Here is a 27,301-nt window from a genome sequence, read left to right on the forward strand (position 1 = left end):
GACAGTTTTCAAGGTGTGGGCATAAGAAAATAAGTATCTGTGGGGCTCTGGATATGTGTTGCTAAGCCGCTTCTGGAAATTCCACGCTTCTCTCACTAGCTGTGCGTGAGGTCATCCAGACCACCAAGTCCTTGAGCTTGCATACTGTCTGCTGGCCAATTTGCATTTCAGCTCCTCCCCTGCCCACCTCCACGAAGATGCTCACGGTACTCCAGAATGGCCAACACCAAGTGGAATGAGACAGAAGCATATGGAGGGCAGGGGGACAGCCACAATGTGCTCCATGAAGAGGAACCAGCACAGCTGCAGAATCAGAAACGCAGTTCAAAATCCTAGCCTGGCCACTGGCTATGTGACTTTGGGAAATTCATCTCCATCAGTCTCAATTTCTTCACAAGTCAAATGGGCAAAACAGCCCCCTGAACACCTGCTCTTGGTCCGTCATACTCCAACCTGGTCTTTCTCTGTCTTGGTCGGTAGCAACTCCACCTTCCTGCCGTTCAGCACAGTGGCCCTGGGTTGCCCTGACTCCTCCCTTCCTCTTCAACCCCACCCCAACCCAAGAGGACATAGCACCACACAGTACTTTGGCCTGTGCTCCGTGTGGTGGCAGGCAGGTGCCAAGCAAACGGACAGGCAGAAGCGCTCAGCAGCATCATCAGGCTCTCTTCTGGAACTGTAACAACACAAGCACACAAAACACAGCTCCTGTCCTAGATGGCTTACGTTTCAGTGCAAAAACATTACCGACACACACAGAACACACTCACACACATTCACACACATCAGTGGAATGGTGGTAGGTGCTGTGGACAGAGACGAAACACAGGGGCAGAGGCGGAACCTAGGCGGAGGCTCGGGGGCGGGGGGGGGGGTCGCTGGCACACCTCTAGCTGCTCTGAATCCTGAAAACCATGCTAGCATGGCCACAGAGGGTGGTCAAGTTTTCTAGAACAATCATCATCCAAGAAGCTGAAACTAAGGACTCTCAACACAGAAAACCACACACCCCCGATACCAAAATATTACAAATGTAGGGGGGAAAGTATGGCAGCTATTTGAAAGGATCTTGGGAGATCTACTTTGAGAAATGCCACAACTGAAGCTAGACAAACTATAGTGCTGAAAACAGGCAGGGAGAGGGCCAGACGATCTTCACCATGACCTCCCGGCCCCTCTTCCCACCCCCTTTCAACATGGCCCTCCTAGCTTTGCCTTCTGAGAACTGTGATTTGGTCTGTTGGTGTTTCCCTTAGGCGGTAGCGTCCCTCTGATTTGTTTGACTTCTTCACGTGTGCCTAGCAGCCAGTAGGCACCAACGAGCAAAAATAGGTACTCAGTAAAAAGATCTTTCAAAAAAAGAACGTCTCAAGACACAAATGGTAGTACAAAGAACCTACATTTGAGTCAAGTTGTTTTGAAAGCCAGAGGAAACAAAAATCAGTCTATCTAGAGCTGTGCCTTTAACACCCGGGCATTTTAAATATTATTTAAATGCCCGCTGAAACTGTCCTCACAGTTTTAAGCACTTTGCAGAATAAATTATTCTGCAAAGATGATAAATTGGATCTTCTTAAAATGATCTCCATTCCCCTCAGGCATCCCATGTAACATTTTGTTATGTTTGAAGTCAATGGTGGTTATTTTCTTCTTGAATGAAATCAAATGCTAATTTGCAAAGTCAGAGAAACAATGTCTTGTCTCCATCTAAAAGAGTACTTGAAAAACTTCTTGCTCTATGTAATTCCACTACTCTCTCCTAAGCCGGGGGACAGGCAGCTTGATTATGAAAAGGGACCCTTAGGGCTCCCACGCCTTTCTTGATGGTGGGTGGCATGCCATCAGAGGAGTCAGTGATTGTACTGTGGTATCAGGTGGCTCAAACGGAAAGCCTGGCCACCTGAAAAGAGGCCCTACAAGCCTCAGAAACTCCATTCCCTTCCGCCACACCTGGGCCCTAACAATAGCTCCAGTCAACGGGCTTGAGGTTACTGAGCGGGACTCCCCCGCTTCTTGAGCCCGCTCAGCCCGTGGGGGATCTTGGAAGGGTTGGGTTCCATCGGTAATCCATCCACAGGAAACCCTGGAGTTGACGGGAGGGCAGCCTTGCAATGACTCAGGACCACAGGTGATGATGGAGTTCAGCACTCAGAGGGGCCTGACCTTGACTATACATTCAGGGAGTGCGTGCCTGTGTGTGTGCAGACGCCAGACGTTCACAGATTCAACAAACAACTACCCAGGGCCTGGTTTGAGGGGTGTACTGTTTTACGCCCGGGGAAAGAAGTGAACCAAACAAAGGTACGAGGGGTTTAAAGGAACACAGAAACAATTAACCGTGCAAAACCCTAACAGACTGATCCAACTGTACACTCCACGTTGCTACAGGTCCATTTATGGGGAGGCAGAAGGCGTCAAAATACATTAACCTAAATTTGCATCACAAGCTGCCTTGGTTACCTGTTTTGTATACCAAATAACCTTTTAACAAGATAAGCATTTCTTGAGGAAAATAGAGGGAAAAAAAAACTTCCCATATTTAAATGTGAAGATTTGCCCCACAAAGTTTTTATTTTTCTTTTTTGAAAAGTGTGACATGACCCCCTTAACAGCCACTGAAAGAGACTATTTCTGTTTCCTGCTGTTTCAGAATTTTGCTAACCTGCGGCTAATGCCTAATGACTGTGCTACATATTTTATGTCGCTTCCAAGGCTGGGGTTGATCTCTACCTCCTCTGCCTGAAAACTAGGTATCACCAACCCACTCAAGTCTGTAACTAGTGTCAACTGCGGCAACGCTCACTTGAATAAGGAAGTGGGAGACGTTAAGGTCATCTGTTCCTTGAATACCGGAATCCATCTGGTATGACGTTAAGGGGAAGATGAGGTTAATGAGTTCTCACTTTTGACACAACTATTAAAAACACTGGCTTCAAAATATTTACCAGGTCACAAGTATGCAGCAGGGAGGACGATAGAAGGTTCCCTAAACCAGATGACAAACGAGTAGATCAGAGTGGACGGTTTTGCTTCCATCCAAAATCTGTAGTTAAGATTTTTCCCTGTTGCAGAGGAGCCTGTGGCCTACGTGTGGCAAGCTCTACGTTCTAGGGGTGTCAACACGGCTCAGTCCACGGAGGGCCTGGGAGGCTGGCATGGTGTGATGCATCTGGCCAAGATCGAATCTGCCAAGATTCTGATCATCCTGAGAGAAAAGGATGCTGATTTTGTGCCAGCATAAAGTGAGGGATTCCTATGGGTGGTACCCCTGAGAATCTGAGGCTACCCCTAAGGGTACCCATGTGAGCCACCTTAACTATGGTGACGCTCATCCTGACTTGCCTGGGACAATCCTGTGTATGCCTGTTCCCCACCATGATTATTAACACGTGGGCACCATAATCTTGATCCCCCTCTGCAATCATTTCCAAAAATGAGAAAAAAAAAAAAACAAAAAACAAGAACAAAGGATATCTAATAATTATGACTATTAAGTTTTGGGGCAAGTGTGGGGTTTCATGAAAACGCATGAACCGCTCTGAAAACCTGCCCTAAATTCTGGTGTTCTGTATGACTGAATCTCATGAGAATCTCACGTCAATCGCCAAGAAACCCGCCTGCGCTGGTTAAGGGTAGGGAAAGTTTGTAACATGACAGATAATTTTAACTTGACTGAAAATCTGTCAAATATTATACCCGGAATAACTGTCTCCACCAACAACCCCACGGATAAAGATACCGTGAGTAATATCTTCATTCAAAACCACAGACCAAAGATCCCTGCGTTTCTGAAGTGGGCAGTACAACCTTCCTCAACAGATAACACCACTGGTCAAGTGAGTGGCTCTTGTCTTTTCCGCAAAAGCAAGAAAACACTGTCATCTCTAAAATCCCTGATGGCGTTTAAAAACTAAGATTCCGCTTGCTGTGCACAAAAAGTAGTTAATAATTCAGCATTAATTCTAGAACATTCTTTTAAGATAAAAAAAAAAAAGAACGGACTTCATTGCTACTGCAACAGTTTGGTTTTTTTTTTTGGCAATAGTCCTTCCACCACTGTCTTGGAATACAGGCTCTGTCCTGGCAAAAATAAAATAAAACGCAACATCACAAAATTCAAGTGTTGGTGGAGATTCTGAGTTGGGTTGGCTTTGGGTTTAAAGCATTTTCTTCATCGTGGCTAAAATTTTGTCAGTCTGGTTCAATCAGACACTATGGTTGATCTTTGGGGGAAACTGCTATGAAATAAAGTGAAGGATAAGACTGTGTCCCCAAACATAGTAACGGGCATTTTTCTCTTTTTCCTGAAGCAGAAGCCCAGCCCCCTGTGGCTGACGGAAGGGTCAGTGGAAGGGGCAGCAGCCCCAGCGGAGAAGTAGAATCTGCCGCTCGCTATTCATCAAAGATTCGCTCCTTCCCATTCTTCCCTACTGTTGCCTTTTATCCCCCTGGGGCGAGGTTAAAAGGAACAACTAGCCACCAGCCTCCCCAACCAGGATGTGGGCCTCCTCTACCTCTGCAGCTCTGCCCACCCCTTTCCTCAAGAATACATTTCTTTTCCCCTTCTCCCCCCACCTCTGCAGAAGGTAACTTGCTCCCGAAAGTTACGCTCTTGCCCATCATCCCTGCCCACACACCCTGGGATGGCGCCCGGTCCAGGGTGGCCGGGATTGGCCATCTCCAGTCTTTGGGGGTCTAGGGCTGCAGGAGCCTCTGAGTTGTCGCCGGGAGGCAGGGTTCCCCAGGTCCTCTGGGCGTGAGACAGTCTCTCACTCCGCGTTTCTGAGGCCCGCACATTCACCCCACTTTCCACGGCCACAAGCTCTGGCGAGGACGTGTCCGACCCCAACTGGCTTTCATCAGTTAACACCTCCCCTCCCCTCCCCTCCCGGCGGCCAAGGGTTCTAGGGAGCAGCCCCCTCACTAGTTTCTAGTGTCTTCTCTGACTCCCTGGCTCTGGCCACAAAAAAAGGAAGAAATGGGTCTATGTCTTTTCTTCTGTGAAATTCGAGCACATTTTCCCCATTCTAGGTCCAGGGCACTTCTTCACAGGTGAAGCTGAGTCCCGTCTCTGGGCACACCTTGTCACGCTGCACGAACGGAGACTCGGGAGCCGCAGCTGTCTGAGGGACAAGAATGTCCCACTGGCCGAGAGATCCAGCCTGGCCGGGCCAGCTCAGCTCTCCCAGGGTGTGTGTGTGTGTGTGTGTGTGTGTGTGTGTGCGTGTGTGTACAGCTAAGGCAGCTACAGATACTTTGCTCTCATTTTCTTTATGAGGCTGAGTGGGAAACAGAAAAAAGGAGACGCTGGCATTAGTGAAAAGAGTGTGCCACTTACGCGCTTAATGCAAAATGGGCACAGAAATGAAATTTGCGAGCCGTCCTCACAGTCACAAGTCCATGCAGCCTTGGATGCTTGGGGGATTTAAGCGGATCTCTTCCACTGTGAAGAAAGAGCACAGAACGATGATAGGGAGACACGGTGCAGAGGAACGGGCTGGGATGAGGCATAATTGGGAATTTCATAGTATTTTCCGGCTCCTTTGGGAAAGCATGGCCCACTTGTGAAGTGTGACGGCTTCAGTTCGTATGAATTCAGCTTCGATACACATTTGCACGAAAACATTAAAAAGGAAATTGCACAGGAAAGCAGGGGTCTGCTCGTATCTGACTTCACATCTGCGGCTTCTCAGAAACAGGCCTACGTGTTCGAGTCGGGCTTCGTGGCCGAGGGAGAAGGGGACCAGGCACCAGCAAGAAGTCAGGACCCGGCTCCTTGTCCAGGCAGACGACCATATCCACTGGCCAGGAAGCCCCGCAATTTGCTCCGGAAACCGCGAGCCGCGATGCATCCCACCGTGGCCAGTTCCTGCGTGTGAACAATCCCACTTCTGGAACGATGTCTGCCGGGCAGCAGACGGGCGGGGTCTGCAGAGCTCCCCCATGATCTCGGCTGCTTGTTCCACGTTCGGCTGGCATCGCTGTATCTGGAATTTTTCTCACTGCATGGCAGGTGGTAGAATGGGGGCGGGGACGCCGGTGTCCCGGCTCGCCCACTGCTGCCCCCAGGGTCCCCAGTGTCCCCCCGTCTTCTCCCCTCCACAGCTAGTCAAGGACCCCTTTCTGTTATCGCCAAGAAAGACTCCCTGCTCTTGCGTTTTGGATAAATGAGAGAGTCCCATGGAATATGCCTACTGACAAGGTCCAAGTGGAAATCCCCAAATGTTTACCTCTTAATGTGCGTTTTCTAACTACAGGATTCATATGTGAGATAACTTTCTTCAAAACATTTTTTTTTTTAACTTAAGTAGGAGATACTCATTACTGAAAGATGAAAACAGAACAGGGAAAAACATTTACTATCATCCACGACTCCTTATTCTTTCCATTCAGGTGACTTTTTTTTTTCTAAATTTTTTTTTTTTTAAAGTTCATTCTTTTATTTTGAAAGAGAGGGAAAGAGAGCAGGGGAGGGGTGGAGAGACAGGGAGAGAGAGAATCCCAATCAGGCCCCACACTGTCAGCGCAGAGCCCAAGGCGTGGCTTGATCTCACAAATCGTGAGATCGTGACCTGAGCTGACATCGAGTCGGGCACTTAACCGACTGAGCCGTCCAGGCGCCCCGAGGTGGCTTTTTCACACACACGCGTGAGGGTCTGGCCGGGCCCATAGCTCTGTGCTATGCCTGCATCACACATGCCCCTCGCTGGCTGTGTGACCCGGGGCAAGTTATTCAAACCCTGTAAGACTCTGTTTTCTCATTTAAAAAGGGGGCGAACAGTACCTTCTCACGGAGCTGTACGGTAAATTTAACCAGCAATCTACAAAAGGCACCCAATTCAGGGCGACCACGTGGCAAACAGTAACATTCAGCCGTTCGTATCATTACATAAAACCTGAGGAACGTTCCCTGGGTGGATACTGACCGAGGCAGGTCCTGTTTTAGGCCTTGGGGACAGAGACGTGAGCTAGGCGGGGTCCTCCCCCTCACAACCTGGTGGCGGAAGATGGCAGAGAACATACTCGAGGAAATCACAAAGGCTGCTGGAAGGAGATTAGCGGTGCAGGGAAGGGGTTGTGGGCAGTGGGTGGGGGTCACCAAGGCCTCCTGGATAAGGTGGTCTCTGCTGGGGCACAAGGGCAGGGAGGCCAGGTGTGCATGGGGGGGGGGGCGGTGGTGGAATCACACGAGAGCAGAGCTAAAGCCCCTTCACAGAATAAGGACGCCTAGGCACATCTTTCCAGAGAGAGCAACATTTTCACGGCTACATAGTACCCCCTTGCAGGGAGTTCCCGGGACTTCTTTTCTAGTGCCCTGCTCCTGGTCCTAGAGGTTGTTTCCAATTTCTGAACTGTTTTTAGACACAGTGGGAAGTTAACAGGGTTACAGCGAAAGCCAGTTAGGATATAATCCAACTTCGGAAATAAGTAAGAATACAGATACAACTGGAAGGGTGTGGACTTCCAGCACTGTAACTCAGGGTGGCGAGTCTGTTTTTCAAGCAAAAAGCTTCTCTGCATTTTAAATTTTTCGAGGGGCGCCCGGGGGGTTCAGTCCGTTGAGCGTCTGACTCTGGATTTCGGCTCAGGTCACGGTCTCACGGTTTGTGGGATTGAGACCCAGGTCGGGCTCTGTGCGGAGCCTGCTTGGGATTCTCTCTTTTTCTCTCTTTCTGCTCCTCCCCTGCTCGCTCGCTGTCTCCCTCTCAAAATAAATAAATAAGCTTAAAAAAAAGTTCTAAACTATGTTTTATAGTTAGGGAAACACATAAAGTTATTATTGCAAAAATTAATGAAGGAAAATGGTACGTAGCCAGTTGCCAGAGAGAAGGAGGCAAGCTTACCAGAACGCGCTGAAGTATGGCTCGCCCACCCCAGTGTCATACCGTGTTCTACCACAGGACGGGCGTCCCGTCCACTTACGGGACTCTTTTACAATAGTGCATCTACTATCCGTGTGTCTAGGAATCAAAGAATCTTTTTTTTTTTTTTTTTAATTTTTTTTTAACGTTTGTTTATTTTTTTGAGAGAGAGAGACAGAGCATGAACAGGGGAGGGTCAGAGAGAGGGAGACACAGAATCCGAAACAGGCTCCAGGCTCTGAGCTGTCAGCACAGAGCCCGATGCAGGGCTCGAACTCACGGACCGCGAGATCGTGACCTGAGCCGAAGTCGGCCGCTTAACCGACTGAGCCACCCAGGCGCCCCTCAAAGAATCTTTTAAATGAAAAACAGAGCATAAGTAATACAATTTTAAGGAAAAAAGAAAGGAATGTTGTATGAAAAGACAAATACTTTCCTTTTTAAAAAATAACGAGTTGTTCAGGAACTTGTGTTAATGCGATCTGCTTGCGAACTCTCCGGTTTATAGTTTGCCAGCGCCCCCCGGGAAGGAAGTCGTGGATAAAAACCAGGCGCTGGCTCAGGTAATAACCACCCACACCTTGACAGCTTTAGATGGTATCATATGATGATAATTTTTCCAGAATGTGCGGCCTGGATGGATGCTGCGGCCACATACATCTCATCTGGGGGCCTGACCCGCGTGTCCGGCTGGCCTGACTGATGGGGGCTGACGTGCCCCCAGACTTCAACTCCCCTCTGAACTCCCGGCCGTCAAGGCATCTTGCATGGAGCAGTGCTTCTGGCCACAGGCTCTGAGACCAGAGGCAAGCGCTCCCGAGATTTCTGACGGGTTGTTTCGGGACGCTCGCTTCTGGCACCGATGCAAAGCGTGGTGCGAAATGAGACTCAACAGCTGGTTGAAAAGCTGGATTTCCAGTCTCGGAAAAATGAGCTCAACGTTTTGAAGTGCATTAAATAATTCTGTTCTCTCGTTACATTACACGTGGAAAATACTTCCAAAGTAGTGGTGCTGTATCTCCCTTGCAATTCTGGAGGCCAGCGGGGAACTACTTGCTTACAAATGGTCTGCGAGAGAAGAGTGCCCATCTGCAAAGAAAGCTGGCAAGGCTGTGAGCCTGGGCACATGCAGACCGGCCCTCACATGGGAGGAACCATGGTCCTGAACCAGGACCAGATGGCAAGCCGGGGTGTGGGAACCTCATGGCCCATGCATCCGTGACACCTGCCCCCCACCCCCAAACTGTATCTCAAATGCAATTATAATTATTTTCCTGTAAATAAGAATGCATTTTAAGAAACTCTGCGATATACATAGAAACATTTCCCTGCAAATGTAGTAGGCTTTTAAAAACCCCACTGCAGAAATAATGTAGCAATTAAAATAGCATTTATAACTACGTATGTTTAAAATGTTTCCACATGTAAAAGAATAAAATTTTAAGTCATTTAAAATAACCATCTGTTTCCCCATGATATAAAATTTTTAGTATCGTTGTATAATTAATATTAATACCACTTTCTGTTAATAATCTTTTCTGTCAGATAATAAAGCAAAAGATGTAACCAAAGATGTATTCAGTGAAGGAAGTTGAAGAATGCAAAACCAAAGCAATACACAAAAGCTAGAGGAAGAAATACAGAGGGTTTGAGGATGGTGCTGATCACCTACACATAGCTGTCAACTCTATCTGTCGTCTATCTACCCGTCTGCCTACCATCTATTACCCCACTACCTACCCATCTCATCCTTCCACCCATCCACTCTATCTATCTATCTATCTATCTATCTATCTATCTATCTATCATCCTACCTATCTCAGCCATCCATCCACCCACCAGTCTATCCATCCACCCATCCACCATCCATCCATCCATCAGCCATCCATCCATCCCTTCATCATCTATCCATCCATCCACCATTCATCCATCCCTCCATCCACCATCCATCCATCCACCCACCAATCCATCCATCCATCCATCCATCCATCCATCTACTCTACCTGACATATCTCCTTCTAACCATCTCACAATTACTTATACTTTTATAGTCACTCCTCCTTCCCTCTTACTTCTACTCCTTTCTTTCTTCCTGGCACCTAAAATTTTTTAAGCCCTTTAGGTCTTTTTGTTCTTGCATGTAGTTGTTAATTCAATAGCAGGGAGCATGGAAGGCACTGAAAAAATTCTGATCAGGTTTTATTCTAATAATGGACAGTCACCAGGAAGATAGTATCACTGGAGTTTTATAAGCTACTGGATTCCCAGGCTGACGACCTGAGCAAAACACAGAAATACAAAACGAGTATTTTCCTGGCTCAAGAGTGATATAAAACCACGAGAAAAAGTCCTATATTGCTTAAAGATATACCACAAAATTACATCAGGTGTTTTCATGGTGCCAGCACAAAAGATCAATTAAAGTCTTCTTTCTAGTTGGAGTAGCAACACACACACCGGACAGACCTTTTTATACTGTTCTACCTGCATACAACTGGATGTTGGGTGGTAAATGACGCTTGTCTCTTTTTAAAAAAATTTACTCTCAAAATGAACCTTTGCAATGAAAGCTGCAGGGACCAGACACCAAAAATAATAAAACACTAAACCACTTCATAACATTTTAGACATCGGTGTTTTAGGAAGCTGGAAAATGTAACACATTGTTGTGTGGCGGCCGATGAGAAATCCTGTTACTAAAAACACTCAGGGGGCGAGAAACTCAAGTCTCCGGGTGTCGTCTCCACCAGAGATTTCTAGACTTCCTGGAGAACCGCGAGCTGCCCGGACTGGGGCGTCCCCTCACCCATTCTGTCTCTTCCCTTCCCCTTCCGCAGACCCAGAAGCTCTGCCTGGATCCCCGCTCTCCCCCAGGGCCAGGGCAGTGGCCGGGACAAGGTAAGGGGTCAATAGATACTTGTGAGATGATGTTAGGTGAAAGATTAAAGAACGACTGGGAGCCGCACCTAGATTACTCCTCCTGAATGCAGCAGGGATCTGACTTACGATTCCGAAACGGGCTGAGATAACCGAAGGTAGGAAACTCGGTTTTAAACCTAACTGGTAACTAATTTTAAAAACGCGTATGGCATGCTCCCGGCGGTCCCCCGCGAGTGTTCTCTGTGGACAGGTGTGTGTGCCTCGGTCACCGTGCTCTGTCTTGGGCAAGGGGCACCGACTCTGTGGGTCAGCCGTTTCCAGAGCACCACGCAAAGCCTTTCGTTTAGAAAGAAACATCTTGAAAATCCAAGGAATTCTGTCGCATCACACTGGTAGAGGCCTCGGAGCTCCTCCTGCAAGCCCACTATGCCACCCCCGGCACGTGTGGCCCGTTCTTCTCTGGGGGTGGGGGAGCTCTGCTGGTGACCACGCGAGTTCCTTCAAGGACTCGTGAGCAAAACCAGCAGCGCAGGGAGCAAACGCTGGGACGGCGTGCAGGGCGTGGCCCCTGGGACTCGGGGACGCAGAGGTAAGACGCAGAAGACTCTTTCCTGGTGGACTTACTTTCTTGCAGAAGACAAAACAAACAGGAAAGCAAGACAGGGAGGTTTCAGACAATACAACGTGGTGACTGGTTAGGAAATGGCAGGGCAGGGAGACCTTCTGATGGGGTAGGAGACTGACAAGCAGGGGCACCGTGTCAGCCAGGTCCCAATAAAGCCCCAAGGAGAAGGAAGCCTGGGAAGGGCTTGGAGGGGAAGCAGAGGAACCGGGAGGGGGGTGACATGGGCACGCGTGAGCTCACCCAGGTCTGAGCAGAGCAGCGGGCTGGAGACAAGGACGGGGACGTGGGAGGGGCGGGTGGGACACAGGATAAAGCAGCATCGGGGGCCAGACCAGCTGGGGCCTTGTCAGCCAGAAATAAAACATCAGGAAAACAGTCCGTGTGCAAGGGTGGGGGGGGCCACTGCAGTGTCATGTGGGGGGAGTGGCAATCTGATTCATGGTTGTTTTTTTTTTTTTTTTCCAGAAGATGAGTCTGGCCAACCTCAGGGAAGCAGAAACACACAGCAGGGGATGAAAGGAGGCCGACAAGGCAGAGCCACAGTGGGACCCGTGGGCAGAGGAGAGGCAGCTCAGCGGGCAGCCTGGGGTGCCCCCGGGGAGAGAGGAGAGAGAACCGGCCACAGGAGCGGATTCAGCGAGGTGACGGTAAGAGGCCGTGTGGCCTGAGCTCCCAGGAGCACAAAGTGGAGGGTTGCAGAACGAAATCTCGAGTTCCGCTCTGGAAATGCTAAGTGTCAGTTACTCAAGAGCCCCTCCAGTCGCGGGCTGGTTATGTGTGTTCAACGGAGGCGAGTGTGGTCCAGCCGGGCGTATGAACGTGGGCGTCCTCTGTGTCTGGACAGACGTCTAGGTCCACTCGGGGAAGGGGGGCGTGCAGGGAGGAGACAAGGCTGTGGCCGGAGCAGCGTCGGGGATCTGAGGTCTGGAGTGGAGGAGGACGATGCGGAGAGAGAGCCAAGAAAAGAGCAGGGAAATGCAGAGAAGGTGTCATTGGAGAAGCCAAGAGAAGAAAGTCTCAACGAGTAGATGGTGAAGGGAACCAAGGAGGGCCCTGGGACTGACAGGGTGAGGGGCTGGCCATGGATGACACAAGGGTTCGAGGGGCTGGGAAGCAGGATGACCCGGACGGGTCAAAGAGAAAGGGGCCGGGGGTCACCAGAGACGGTGAGGACAGACAGCCCCCCGCCACCCCCCACCCCGGGAAAGCTTGCCGAGAAGTAAAGAAACCGAGTCCTGGTAGCTGCAGGGTCCTGGCCGGCTCCGGGAGGAGAGAGGTCGGGTTTGCAGGCTCCAGGGCGGGGTCTGATCACCTCTGGGGACACAGGAAGGAGATGGGATGAATGGGGAAGCAGGGTCCTTTGCAATGGAGAGGCGGCGGGTCCAGACGTGGAAGAGACACCCCGCCCCTTGTGCAGGAGGGAAGCAGGGCAGACCCTGTACCCCGGGTGGGTCTGGGGTGGGGGAGCCAGTGAGCCCCTTGCCCTAGACCCTTGGTAAAGCACAGAGAGGGTCGTCAGGGGAGCAAGACAGTGTAAGAGGCGGGAAGGGAAAGCCGGAACCGATGTCACGTTACTTCATGCTACTTTGTGTCAACACTGTCACAACACTCCTTCCTGTGACGAGTCACTGGCCCTGGTTCTGTTCTCGGGATGTCTACAGAGTAAGGCTCACGTCGCTCATCGTGACCGTGAGGCACACACCCTATTCACACCCGCCCCCCTCCTCCCCACCCCCCCGAAGGCTGGACCTTAACTGTGGCTGCACGTGAGAAACCCCTGGGGGAACCTTCTGGTGCTGTTTCACCCCAGGCCAGGGGAGCCCATCACCAGCCCTCGGCCCCAGGAACTGAGATTTCTAAAAAACAGCCTCAAGCCTCAGATGTGGAGCCCAGTATGAGACACCCCCCCACCCCCCGCCCCGGAGGCCCCTTCCCCGTCCCTGTCTTCTCTATCTGATGTGGGTTTCAGACTCTTCTCTACCTCCCCGTCCACTGCCCTGGACACCTCCCAGTATGCCAGGGGCCTTCTGGAAACGTGGCCCCGCAGAAGGTTCCGGCAGGCCCGGTGAGGTTTGGGCGGAGGTGAGCACGGGAGGTGGTCCGAGGGTCCCCATTCTCAGGGCACAGCCAAGTCTCAACGGTGTCTTGGCTGACGAGCAGCGTCTAGGTCGGCCCCACCAAGGTCGGTCACCCCATTTGTACAAATGCCGTGCCAAACCCGAACTCAGGATTCTGGTTCTTGGTTTCACTTTGTTAGCTTAACTCACTTTGTGGCGTCTAAATCTGGAGGGTGCCAGGATCATGCCTGTCAACGTGTGTTGTCCACGCCTCCCCACACAGGTAGCAGACGGACCCGCCAACAGCCAAGGCCAGGATGGCCCAGCTGCGGACCTTCCCTCCCTCACACAGCGCTGCCGGGGGCAGCTGAGTGGGTGGTTAAGAGGACAGCGCAGTGCCTGAGACGGAATCCAGCCTGGCCAGTACCTGCCGCACAGCTGCCCTCTCTGCCTCATCTCAAATGGAGATCGCGGGGTGCCTGGGGGGGCTCCTTCGGTTGAGTGTCCGACTTGGGCTCAGGTCACGATCTCATGGTTTGTGGGTTTGAGCCCCGCACCGGGCTCTGTGCTGATGGCTCGGAGCCTGGAGCCCGCTTCGGATCCTGTCTCTTCCCTCTCTCTGCCCCTCCCCTGCTCATGCTCTCTCTCTCTCTCGAAAATAAACATTAAGAAAAATAAGAAAAATAAAATGGGGATCGCACCAAGTCCTCATCTTGTGGGGCCCTGGTGCCTGGAGAGCAGAGAGAGTTTGCTGGACGCCAGGGAACATCCTGGCGGGCACAGCAGCGGCAGGACTCTGGGAGACGCAGCTAGCCTCAGTCTTCCGCCTGGGGGATGGTCTGAGACCAAGCTCAAAGTCTGGCTGGGATGAGGGACTGCCTTGGGTTGGCGGCTGTAATTCCCTCGAGTAAGGAAACGGGCTTCCTTCCCTTTGGGGAAGGATGACTTAATCCATGGTGGAGCACAGCCAGGCCGGCTGGGAGGGGTCACAGACCTGAAGTTGTCATTGCCTCAGCCAGGGTCTCTCAACCTTGGCACTGCTGACCTCTCGGGTGGGATCACTTTTTGAGGTGGGCGGGCTGTCCTGTGCGCTGTACTTGGTAGCCTATTACCCGCGAGGTCTCAGTAGTGCAGCCCTCTGCCCCTTGGCTGGGACAACTCAAAACGTCCCCAGACGTTGCCACATGTCCCCGGGGGTGGGGAGAGGGGGCAGAATGACCCCTGGTGGAGAACCGCTGGTCTTGATCAAGATACTGAGGGCCAGAGGGGCTAAAAGACTTAGTCCAGGTGCCAAGGCAATTGGCAACAGTATCCTTCCCTACTGTCTGTCTAAAATGGTTCCTAGACTTTAAGCAAAGTGGGAACTGTTGGCCTTTACGCATGAAATCCAGTGCTCCCCGTCCTGATATCGGGGGCAGTGTTTTCTCTGGTCAGCACCCGCTGCTAGAAATAGCTGGCAGGAAGGAACTAAGGAGACAAAGTACAAAGTAACAGCGTTTTGATTGAGAGGGAAAAAAAAAATACACCTTTTACCCCCTGTGGCCAGTCACCCTAGGAAGCCTCTGCTCTCTCCTTGGCCGCATGCAGAGAAAGGAAAGCAGGCTCGGAGCACAGAGGGGCCCGGGTCATCCCTTTAATTAGGCCGACCGGCCCAGTGAGGGGGGCAGACCTCGCCGGCTGAGACAGGGTGTCTGTCCAGCTTTGAGAGATGACAGCCCACGGGCCCTTTAACACTGCGCGAAGCTGAAGGTTGATGACAAACCCCAGGGAATGGTTTTTGAATGCCAGCCAGGATCCGGGAGGAACTAATGATAAAGGGAAAAGTTCAGGAGAACCAGAGAAGGGAAAACGCTGTTTCCTTTAAAAGCAAGCTTTATAAAGATAAACAACTTTTATGATGCAATGTTTTAATATTAAGCATCCGTTCCCCTTAAACACACGCACGCACGCACTAAACAGCACAGGAGGAAACTATCCACTCTAGACTCAGAAAGACCCGGGTTTGCATCTTGGTTAATTATCGTGAGTGTGGTCTTGGGCTTCTCCGCCTTTTTGAACCTCAGTCATCAAACAGCACTAGTGATTCTCAGAAAATGCACATTGGACGTCAAGCTGCAGGAACAGAGAGGCCACTGACAACAAAGGCGGTCCCCACCTTGGGCTTCTCCTTCCCTCAAAAATCCTCCTCCAAATTGAGCCTCCTGGTCCCAGTGGCCGTGGCACACTACCACCACCTGCTGGTGACATGCCAAAATTGTCAGCATAATATCGAAGCAGAGAAAAAAAGAGCTCTAACTGTAACAAACTCGACGGAGAGGGACGTAAACATCCCAGCACCCCGTTATAGCACCCTCTCTGTCAGGGCACACGCGGGGCCGCCTGAGCACCCTTGGGCCAGGCCCCGGGGATGGGAAAAACAGAGGAAGGTGTAGGAGGCGGGAGCAGCGCTGAAACTTGTTTCCAACCTCTATCCTTAAAACAGCCAGGCAAACAAAGAAACAAAATGTTCCTAATGAGAAAAACTGTTTAGAAGTTACAAAAAACCCAAAGGCTTCGGGTTCAGGATCAGGGGTCCGACAACAGATTCTAGCAGATTCTGGCAGAGAGAGGAATAAACCGCTGGAAGGAAACATGTGCGCGCACACACACACACACACACCGTTGTGGAGGGCAGTGCGAGTGGCTGTGGGGTTTAGACCTGGCGTTGACGAGGCTGTCTGGCGGCAGGGGGAGGCAGGCTGAGGGAGGGCTGAAGGGAAGAGAGTCGTTTGGAGCAGTGCAATATTCACGGGGATAGCCAGCCAGAGCAGCAAAGATGAACTGTTGGAATAGAGCAATCGGGGGACGGGGTGGAGCCATCTGAACAACCTCACAGTCAAGGGGTGTTGGGGGGATGGGGAAGGGGTTGTGTGTGGCCGTGGCAACGGCAAGTCACGGCCCTCGGCCCAAGGCTGGCACTGGCAGAGACGGTGTGGCAGGCCTGCCCGGCCTGCGCCCTCCGCAAAGGTGTGATTCATCTGAAAGTACATTTTGCCCCGCAGCAGGATATGACAGCCAAGTATCTACAAACGACCCCCTGGGGTCCCCCCCCTCCGCCCCCCACCGCTACCCACCGGAATGCGAACTCTTGGCTAACGCTTTAGAGAAAATTACCTATAGAGAACATGATTAATCCCCCCGAAAATTACAGGCTCCCAATCGGATCCAAGAAAACTCTCGGCCAATAGCTGTTGCTGAGATAATTGTTCTGAATCTATCAATATGGCTGAGCTGCCCCTTCATTGACTGCAAACAACCATTTCTTTCACCCAGGATTATAAGTTGGTGTTCACAGGCTCACCGCTGCCATTACGGTGATGAACAGTTTAAACCACAACAGGGTCTGACGTGTAGATCAATTCTGGGTCCATAAAGAATCTCTACACAACAGGTTCCAGGACAGGAATTTACAGCCACCAGTTTTTATTCTCTCTTGCTGCAAAAATTACTTCTGTCAAACACTTAGGAGGGTGAGGAAAAATGTAAAAAAATTAATTTTTCATGTACTACTGGAACAGCCTTTTCCAATGCAGGGGCTCAAGATGAATACGTTCCTGCATTTAAAAAATTACGCCGAGCAGCATGTGGCGTACCGCCGGAGAGGGACCCAATCCTCTGCGCCGCTCGCAAGCCAGCCGACAGCAGCTGTCTGGATTTCCTCTAAGGGCAGATGCGGGTCTCATGTTAGCGACGCCAAATTATATTAGACGTTTAATTTTAAACCTCAGGTACTTAATGTAAAAGCTTACAACAGTAACAGTCATAAAGCAGTGGGGCATTCCATTTCACAGAATGGATTCTTCTTCTCCCCGCCCACCTTAATTTCACCGGAGCCTCCTGTTTTGTGGTTTTGCACGCTACGGAGTAATCTATCTAATTAGGAGTTGCTCACAGCTGCTTAAAAGAGAGAAAACCCCCCGGGGTACCTATGGGTGCAGAGGGTCAGCCTTTGAAAACTTCTCTGGAGCCAAAGTCTTAATTCAGTGCGGACGAGGGGGCAGAGAGAAATGGACTCCTAATGTTGTTGTTCTCATATTTGATAATAAGAGTGGATGACAACGGGAAGGCGGGTTCACCACCTCAGGGGCATCTGGATTCAAAAGCCGCTTACCTTCTCCCTGTGCCTGCTGCTAGCGCAGCGTAAGCTTTCATGACTCTCACATCCACACCAGAGGCTTGAGGGGAAAACAATAAAAGGATTTTTAAAAATTTTAAAAAAAGAAAAAAAAAAAAAGAGGGTGGGATTTGTATCAACTACAACTCAGAAAAAGCACGAGAGAGAGCTCTTAATCGTGTTTGTTTCTTTCGTGATTATTTTCCCACACAGCACAGAATGTTGATGCCCAGGTTGAGGTCTGGAAATCCATTCATAAACGCGTTTTCTTGAAGTCGCCCGTCAGAGCCCGTGCCCTCGTGTTCATTAAAAACTGCTCTGGGTCTGGCCACTTGATAGATCATGGAAGGCAGGGATGATGTTCACCAGCAGGAAGTCGTGACGCTAGCCTCGCTGGAGGCGGGCGGGGGTTCTCCTGCGTGTACCCGAGCACCCCGGGGGTCCCGGGAACACGCGGCTCCCACCCGCCACCCAGCAAATCTCGGTGGAGTCTGGGTGGCTGCATTTCTAGCCGGAGCGGTGGTTCTCAAACTTCGGCACGCAACATCATTCCCCGGGCGGGGGGCTTGATAGCACACGGGGTGCCGGGACCTGGCCCAGTGGGTCCACGATGAGATGAGGAATTTGCACTTCTAACCAGTCCCCCGGGGGCTGCTGCTGCTGCTGGCCCGGAAAGCCCATCTGGAGATGGAGCGTGGAGCTCAGACCTGGAATCAGGCCACCCAGGTTTTCATCCCGGCCCCTGCCGGGGTGTGACGTTCGACAGGCGGTACGTATCCGGACCAGAGTTTCCCCACCCATCAAAGGCATCTGCTCCCCGAGGATCGAATGAGATAATCCACGTGAAGCCCTCAATAAATAGTAGCTCTCATTATTATTATCATCACTGCTACTGTTCCCCTTTTCAACCGAATCTTGGTTGTGACGTGCCACCAACCCCTAGGAGATGCAGGAAATAAGGAGGGATCGTGTAAAACGGCAGGAATCTTAACTCCCCGGCAGCACTCTGCTGTCTTTCCGGATCTTTGCTATTTAAAGTGACGCCAGCTCTAAGCCTTAAAATTGAGACGCTAACTGATTTTGCCATTCTGACCTCCCCATGGTCTTCTCGTCCTGTCTGCACCCAGTTAGCCACGCGCGTGCCCGCCGACCCCATGTCACTGCCGCCCCCTGCCTGTTTCGTTTCCCCTTCTCCTCCTCTCTGAGCCTTTGTCCAAACTTCCTCGATGCTCAGAATAACTTCCTCTTGCGGTGTGGCCGCACATGTACAAAAATGCACCTGGTCCTTTAAGCGTTGCTCAAGTCTCATTCTCGTTGAGAAGTTTTCCTTGACGGACTCCCAACAACCCTTAAAACGACCTGCACCATTCCAGCCCCGGGCTTCCTCCCGAGCTCGCCCGGCGGATCCCCCGGCACGACGGATGTGGGGGCGGACTCGAGCGCCCCATCGCCCGTGCTCAGGGTTCAGGCTCCGTGGCGTCAGGGAGCCTAGCTAGTCACTAACAGGCATGCCGCGTGGAGGAAAAACGCACTCTCGAGGGCGTGAACACAGGAGGGACCGCTCTGTGGGGGTAAGAGCAGCACGCGTACGTAGGTGATCTCAGGCTCTTACGGGGACTTTACAAATGTGTGTGTGCAGACCAATGCGATCATCTCCTGCGGAACGACACTCCCAGCCAAACCGAGGGTCTGGAAATCACGGAGTCCCGTGCTTCGGGGCGGCGGAGCGCCCCGCGTGCGCACGCCTAGCCAGACGCAGAGAGCCGTGGCGACCACCAGAGACAGAACTGTGCGGAAGAAAGCTTGCGGAGAACGGATTTAGACGAATATGCTGCTTCCCATGCCCTTCCTAGAAAACATTCTGCGTAGGGGGAGGCAAAGCTGGGGGCGATGGTCTCTCTCAGGAACCTAGCTCTTTTATTTTGCTGCCTTGCCCCAGACAGAACTCCGGCTGCACATAAGGAGCAGAACTTAAACCCCATCACTCTGTGCAGGCTGTGCTGGTAGGCCCACAACGCGCTCAGAGGAGGAACGCTCTAGAAGGTCGCTGCCCGACAAGGTGCCGTGCACACTGGGCTCTGGAAACACCTCCGCACAAAGGCGGCCACGGAATAAACCCAACTGGCTGGTTAATACTGACCGAAAAGCCACCGGATCCCGGATATTGGAGAAAGCGGTGATTATGTGAACTGCTTGCTCCTCCTGGAAATGAAAGTCACTGCGAGAACAAGACCAGGCGTTTAGTCACAGAGGCCACGGACCACACCTGTGCTCTAAGCCCAAGGATGACAAGGAGCGGGGGAAGAACGCCCACTCGCCGGGCCAGACAGACGCTCCCGGGGGGAGGGCTGCCTGGCGGTGGGGCGGGGGGAGGGGTGTTCTGGCCGAAGCACGGGCTGTACGATGAGAAGGCCCGGGCAGGCGGCAGCTGTAAGTGCACGGACGGCACGTTCCAAGGGACGAGACCGTAGGTGGTTAGTTTTCAGGGACTCGAGGACCCCCTTGGCTGCGGTTCAGACAAGAGGCAGAACGCCCGGAAGAGTCCCTGGAGACGAGGAAGCAGGCACATGCACCTGCCAGAGCATCGTCCTTCGAATGAGGAAGGGGCCCTGGGGGCGGGCGCGTGCTGGGCACGGGGGCAACGCTCCACCTGGGCCCGCAAGCCGCAGGCTTTTCCGGCAGCCCCCCCACAGACTCAGTCTCTCCCCCGTGCCCAGGCTGAGACGTCCTCGTTTACAGCGGTCGCTTGGCATGGTGCAATGCCAGAGGAAGCCGGGCAACTGGAAGCCAGGATTAGGTTTACCGACGGCAAGCGTCCTGCCGCAGCAGCTGTTGGGTCCACAGGGAAGACCTGATGCGGAATCTTTTAATTAGCACAAATCGTGCTAAAATTACTTTAAAGCCCTGTCTGATAGATAGCATCCAACAGTGGGGATTTCCGTTAAATACCGGTGAACGGGCCGTCGACAAAACGCCACGGGCAAAGCGTGTGGCAGCAAAGCCAGCACCTAATGCACGTCTGCACACGCGTGTCGAGACAGGTTCCGACGTCCACACTTATGTTCCCCCCACCCCGCCGTCCCCAAAAAAAGGTGGGAGGGGAACGCTCCAAAATTCAGAGGGTGCATCAGGAATTGGGGGAAAGTCATAAAGAGCACGAATTGCGTGTTTTCCTTTGACGAGAACAGGAGACAGACACGCCCCCCCCCCCCCCCCCCCACGCCCCCACAACGTAAACTGCGCGCCGGTGGTGAGAGTGCACACCGGGTCACACAGGCAAGCGTGACGAGGCCGTAAATTCTGCGTTATTTCCCGGTCCCGCCGCCTTCCCGTGCGTGGCCGTGGGGAGGCCACGCGCCCTGTCTGCAGCCCCGCTTCCCAAAGCTGTCAGGCGGGGATGCGATCCGCTCCTCCCTGACCAACTGGAACACGTGGGGCGACGTGGGTGGCACCTCTGTCAACCTCTGTCAAGGACCCCACGCTCCACGGATGGAACGGGACGCGCGCACTGCTCCCGCAGCTGCCCCGCGGGGCCCGCGCTCAGCGCGCGGGCGGTCAGGGCGCCACGTCCAGCCCCCGGCTCGCGACCGAGGACCGCGAGGGGGCCGCGCCCTCTCTTACCACTGCTGATGGCCGAGTTTGCAATGACCGTAGCCTCACTCCACTGGTCGGCACTGGAGACAGAGTAGGAGCGTTGCTGCATGCTGTCCGGCCGGCTGCTGAAGGAGCCCAGGCTGATGCCGCTTGCCATCTGAGACCCAGACGCACTAGTGACATTCCCTAGGAATAAACAAGTCAGGTGAACACCACCTCGGACTGCAGACCCCAGAAGCCAGCACGAGTTAGTCTAGAGGCCTACGTGCTTACACACGAGTGCACCCCGGCACCGAGAGCGGCTGCGTCCTAAGTGGAAAACGGAAGCGTCGGACAAAACGGTATTCGAGACGAAAGTAAGCGGGGGGAGCAAGTCTCGGGGGGCCGATGACGCCCCGTAAAGGAGCCTAGCCACACGGCACGGTCCCAAGCGAAGACGCCGACACAACGTCACGTGTAGGCGGAGCAGGGGTGAACACGAAAGAAGAGCCACAGTCCCAGCAGGCCGGCGAGACGCACCCCACAGGAGCCCCACCGTGGCGACGCGTCAGCCGGAATGAAAACAACCACGAAAGGAAGCCAACTGCCTGATGCCACAGGACGGCTTTCGTGGTGAAGCTGTGCCGGATGATCAGCACAAATCAAAGCTCCTAAATGTGACATCGGAGGAGACGCAGGCTCTTTTAAACCAGGTAAGTCTACTCTTATCCTTGAAGAGACCGAGCAGAGGAAAAACGGCCTCAGCGAATGCACGGCACAGAGGGGCTATGATGGAAAGGGTCCCATCATACGCTTAATGATATGAGACAGGTGCTCAGCATCAAAATGAATGATCGTCTGGTCACACCAATTTTAGACTCAAAAACATGATTAAGTGCCTCTCTCGAAAGCCCGGCCAATCACACCTTGCTGGGAGCGAAGTCGTTTGTCGGGTTATGCAGACTTTCAAAGGCGCTAGGTCTGTTTTGTTTTCGACTTTCCCCTGATTGTTTTAGTTTAGAGCCAATTAAGTTCTCGATTGCTTTAATAGAAGGTTTTCATAGCACAGGATTTTAAATACATAGGCTGGATTAGTAGTTCCCAAATCTGGCCAATTACCAGAATTACCTGTGGAGCTTTTTGAACACAGAGGCTTCAAAATGTCTGCATTTTGATTCGGGAGGTCTGGGGGGTGGGGCTTGAAAGAATTCGCGTCTCCAACGGCACCTGGTGCTTCTGGTGCGTCTGCTGCACTGGAGGTGGGGACCAGGGCTCCACTCCAAACAATGGACCCCACCCTGATCATAACCCCACGGAGCATGGCAAAGTCACAAAATCATCTACTCAAACGTAACGAGCCAGTGATAAGGAACATGAAAGATTTTGCTTCAAAAAAGTGTATTTCTACCTTAAGAAAGGAGGCTGATTTTAGGCTGTTATCTGAACTGGGCGCATCTGGAAAGTCATAAGGGAAATTATTCCTAGGCAGGTCTGCCCGATTCCAGGAAAAAAAAAAAAAAAAAAAGCCGAAAGCAACACCTCAGGAAAGGAAGAAAAGACGGACCCAGATCTTCCCAAGCGTGGTTCTCAGCCTGACAGCAGCAGCATCGCCCAGGAGCACGTTAGAAATGCAGACTCCCAGGCCCGGCCCCAGCACCTGTCTTTTCAGAAGATCCGCAGGTAATTCTGAGCTCACCTGCTAGAGCTCAGGTACCCGGAAATCACTATGGACGTGGAACAACACCGACGGCCAGAGTTCCTCATCACCTCCGGCTCCTGGTATCAGAGATGCCCGAGGGAAGAGCCCCCGTCTGGGCTCCTCTGTCTACCCACAGGGTCAGGAGCCAGTTTAACCACGTCCCTCCTAAGCACCGAGGTTCTGATTTTCAGGCTCGCTCAGTCCCTAAAGTCCTGGAAACACACATCCCGAACGACGGCGCTGGCTAGCAGTCCTGCACCTGCTCCGGCACTGATCCCCACGGCAGCCTGGGGAGGGGGGCCAGGTGTCCGGCATCTCAGACACAGAGGAGCAGCCCAGGCCAGTGGGGGTGGCGCTAAGGGGAGACCGCACGCTCCTCCCGGGATCCGCCACACTCAGGGTGCCCTTAGCTGTCTCCTGGATGTGCTTGTCCTTGGCCAGATCCCTATGACAACAGGGCAGCGTCTGGGCAGCCGATGAGCTTGCTCCCATTGGGTGTCCCCCGGCAGCCCATGTCCACACCCGGGTCCACCTGCCACCTTCCTGCCGCACCCTTTCTTTGCCCTGCTCTCCTGGGAAGGCACCCACTGGCCTCAACCAGTGGGAAGCAGGTGCACGCAAGGGGTGTGAAATGGTGTGTGTAGAACCAGGCTTCCTCTGTGAGCTGCCGCGGGGGGTGGGCTGTCCCCAAGGCTTGCTGGGGCACCCCTCTCCTGCTCCCACTGGGCCTGCCTGGTCTCTGTGCCATTTCTGCCAGTCCTGGTGCCCACACCTTCTGACCCTGGGCCTTCTCTTCCATTCGGGTACCCTCATATACACCTCCACTCAAGAGCCACATTTGGGACTACCCCACCCCACCCCCACCCCCCAGGGGCCCTTGAAGCCATTCCCCCTGTCATCACGTGAATTCTCAGCGGACAGGGGCTTCAAGGACACTGCCAACATTTCTGCGGTAGGGAGAAAGGGAAAGAGGGAGGACGCCACGAATTCCCACCCCACTGCTGAGCCAGGCCCCCCGAGCCCGAACCGCCCGCAGGCGCACCTGCCGTTTGCCGAAACCCACAAGGAGATGATCCTTCGCCCTTATGCTGCCCATTCACACCTGTGACGCATCACGACCCAGTGTGCAAGCTGCCCACAAGACATCACCTTACACCAGCTTTCCGCACACGAGGCCAAAGCAGCTGGGGAAACCAACACAATCACGGTCTCTGCCAACAACGCCAGGACGACACTTCCCTTGTTCATTTTCCCCGGAGTGTGGCTCCCAGAGCACAACCAGCCTAAACCGCTCCTGACACGCTTCCCTCCAAAGGCAGAGGGAATTCTCCAAGTGCGTCTGACCCTGCGTACGCGTGACGGGACTCCAGAGGGACCTGTGTGCACAAGCACAGCGGAGTCAGTCTGACCTCTGACAGGAACACAGGCGGTATTCTAACGGAGGCATGTGACAAAGAGCTGCTCGGGTTGACAAATTCTTCGTCTCCAGGCCAAACAGCCACTGTAGAAGGCGGAGAGGAGATTCCTTGAAATGGACACACTAAAGCCAGTCTACCTGATGGTGCTGCTCACGTATCTGCAGCTGGTCTGTTGGTTTTCAAACTTCTGGCTGTTTGTCAGACGAAATATTTTTTTTAAATGTTTATTTGTTTTTGAGAGAGAGAGAGAATGAGCAATCAAGCAGCGGAGGAGCAGAGAGAGAGGGAGACACAGAATCTGAAGCAGGCTCCAGGCTCCGAGCTGTCAGCACAGACCCTGACGTGGGGCTGGAACTCATGAACCTTGAGATCGTGACCTGAGCTGAAGTCAGATGCTCAGTCACCGACCAAGCCACCCAGGCGCCCCATTGTCAGATAAAATTTTAAGCACAGGTTCAGTATTTAAAGCTGCTGGGGGTTTGGCTCCTGAGGGGACCCCCCCCAAGGAACCAAACTGGGGCCTATGGGGTGAAGAACCTTCTGGCAAGACTGTGCGCTCCTGGTGTCTGATTGTGGAGTTGGTGTGAGACCCAATGCAGCTGTACAAAATTCTTCAGAAAGCTGAACCTTAGGGCCCTCCCGCCTGTGAGGGTCCTTGTCCCAACCACACCCAAGTCCCAACTGTTGGGACTACAGGTAAACCCCATGACTGAGTTCTGGCCACAGGACTGCATGTTTGTGGACACATAATCACAAAAGTAACGTTTTAAAACAGATCCATAGACTTGGGGCCAGAAGTCTGGGGTGAGTTCATGGACACACTTCTGCTTAGTACGCAATGGTTTCTTTTTTAAAGTAGAATTGGGGAGATTTCTTCTAAAAATATGCGGTTTCTGGCATTGTTTGAAAACTTGTTTTACTATCTGGCAGCAATGGGATCGTGCCCGAGCTCTCTGAATTGACAAGGTGGCCGCCAGGGCACCTGGCCGCCCTCCCGCGCAGCCCATCTAATCCTCATCTTTGGCAACTGCGAGCTATGAAATCTTTCACAGTTACGCGTAAGAAGAATCTCATTTCAGAAGTAAAACATTTCTGATCTTCTCTCAAGAGAGGAAACCTCCTTTTCATAAACATTCTATTTTAACATCAGTGAAAACTTTTCCAAGTATCAAATAACAAAAGATCAATGAGGGGCACCTGGGTGGCTCGGTGCGTTAAGCGTCCGACTTTGGCTTAGATCACGATCTCACGGTTCGTGAGTTCGAGCCCCGCACTGGGCTCTGTGCTGACAGCTCGGAGCCTGGAGCCTACTTAGGATTCCGTGTCTCCCTCTCTCTCTGTTCCTCCCTCCGCTCACACTCTGTCTCTCTCGTTCTCTCTCTCTCTCTCAAAAATAAATAAAAACATTAAAAAAAAAGAGAGATCCATGAACTGTGTGACATAACAAAAAAGTTATGAAGAGTTAAAAAAAAAAAAATACTGTTTTTGCCCTAAGCATACAGCTTGGGGATCGACACAAGCAGGCACGTGCCTTTAAATGTAAATACATGAAGACACAGGTTTTAACTCTGAGGCAGACCAGTGGCCCGCAGACTGGTCACGGCCCCGTGAAAGCAGTCTCACTGGCTTGCTGTGGCCCGTGGAGCGTTTCACCCCGTGTGAGCGGTCCTGGGCCAGTGGTCACTCTCTGAGGCCTTTCTACTTGCTCTGCGTGAGTCCGCTGGTCCAAGAAAGCGACAACCCCCAAGTGTTTTCCTGAATATCTTCAATGACTATACAGATTCAAAATCTAATTACGGCATCATAGGTCACTTTACACACTGACGCCATCCAACAAAGGCTAACGCGTAATTTCACGTCTATTCCTGAGTAAATGTCACTAATTGTCTCCGGTCAGGCAACGCTGTCCCCTGCTTCTAGATTTTCATACATACACATCCAGCGATGTCTGCCCTGTGTGTCACCACACAGGGAGATGTTTTCACCACTTGTGAAAATACCTCTGAAGCATGTAAGGGAGATGCTATGCTTAAAATCACTTTATTTTCTCTCCAAGTACTCGAGGGCTGCATCTTTGAATGGATGGTAATTCATTTCACGTTAACAAGTTATTAATTAAGGCTGAGGATCTGGGGTTCTCAGCTGGGAAAGACGCCCATGACTTCTCGGATTTCCTGGCAGTTAAGGATCAAAGACCGAGACCACCTGAGATGCAAGTGTGGCCTGAGCACTGTGCTAAACGCAGTCAGAGTGGGCCTCAAGTGCAGGACGAGGCTTCGGGCAGGCTGAGTGGCTCCGGCAGGCGCCCACCTCGACGCACGTCCGTTTGCTGCAGAATCCCGTCAGTGTGGCTGAGAAACCGGGAGTGTGGCTATCAGACCGGGGAAGAACACAGCACGTGGCTGGGAACCACTTGTCTGGTGGCCGTGGCGGCGTGTCCCTGGAGGGGACAGACTCTACAAGCTGGATTGGAACATCATCTCTCTTGGGGACAAGAGGCAGGTCTCGCTAAGCTCTAAGCCAGGGTCAACGGACAAGAGGGCTTAAAAGGAAGCCAATGGGATACTCCCCTCTCCTCCCAGGGACATGCACCAGAGCTGAGGCCTCCTTGAGGGTGGGAGGAGGGGTGCCGTCTCTTCTCTCCTGCCCTTCCTCCGCCTCATCCCCGCCTTCCATGCCCCCAGTGCCCGACCAGACCCCCGCCCCACCACTGCCGGTAGACTGCTCCGTGATCTCCTGTCTCTTCGAGTGGTGGGGCACAGGCACTGGCGCCCTTTTGTTGTGGGTGATCTGTTCAGGGACGTCTGTACAGTCAACAGACTTGGACGATAGGGATACACGTCTGCCTCCAGAGGAGGGCAGGTTTGTTTACCGTCCGGGGTAACGGCATCGCCTTCCACGGCACGGGGTCGGGCAGGCTTGTGTGTCTCCCACTGTAAAAGACTGGGGTTTCCTAAACTTGGGGTTCCTCTGCTGTAATGCAACCCAGTGTGCGTGCTGGCATTCCCTGGCCCTTGGTGAAACTGGTGCACGA

At 52.5% G+C, this 27,301-nt stretch overlaps 1 protein-coding gene across 15 annotated transcripts in view; it reads right to left on the reverse strand.

Moving 5' to 3' along the window:
- AGAP1 (ArfGAP with GTPase domain, ankyrin repeat and PH domain 1) overlaps positions 1-27,301 on the reverse strand; it is a 550,398-nt gene that overhangs the window by 146,366 nt on the left and 376,731 nt on the right. For 11 of the 15 annotated variants that reach the window (XR_013557140.2, XM_078450753.2, XM_078450752.2 and 8 more), the window contains one exon: positions 21,199-21,357. The exons of the other annotated variants lie outside the window; for them this stretch is intronic. Coding sequence is in view for 10 of the 11 variants with exons in the window: in XM_078450753.2 (XP_078306879.1) it covers positions 21,199-21,357 (159 nt within the window). In the remaining variant the exon portion in view is untranslated. The remainder of the gene's footprint in view (positions 1-21,198; positions 21,358-27,301) is intronic. 15 annotated transcript variants of the gene reach the window in all.

This window comes from Panthera onca, chromosome C1 (genome assembly GCF_046562875.1).
Source record: "Panthera onca isolate mPanOnc1 chromosome C1, mPanOnc1 haplotype 2, whole genome shotgun sequence".
Taxonomy (NCBI): Eukaryota; Metazoa; Chordata; class Mammalia; order Carnivora; family Felidae; genus Panthera; species Panthera onca.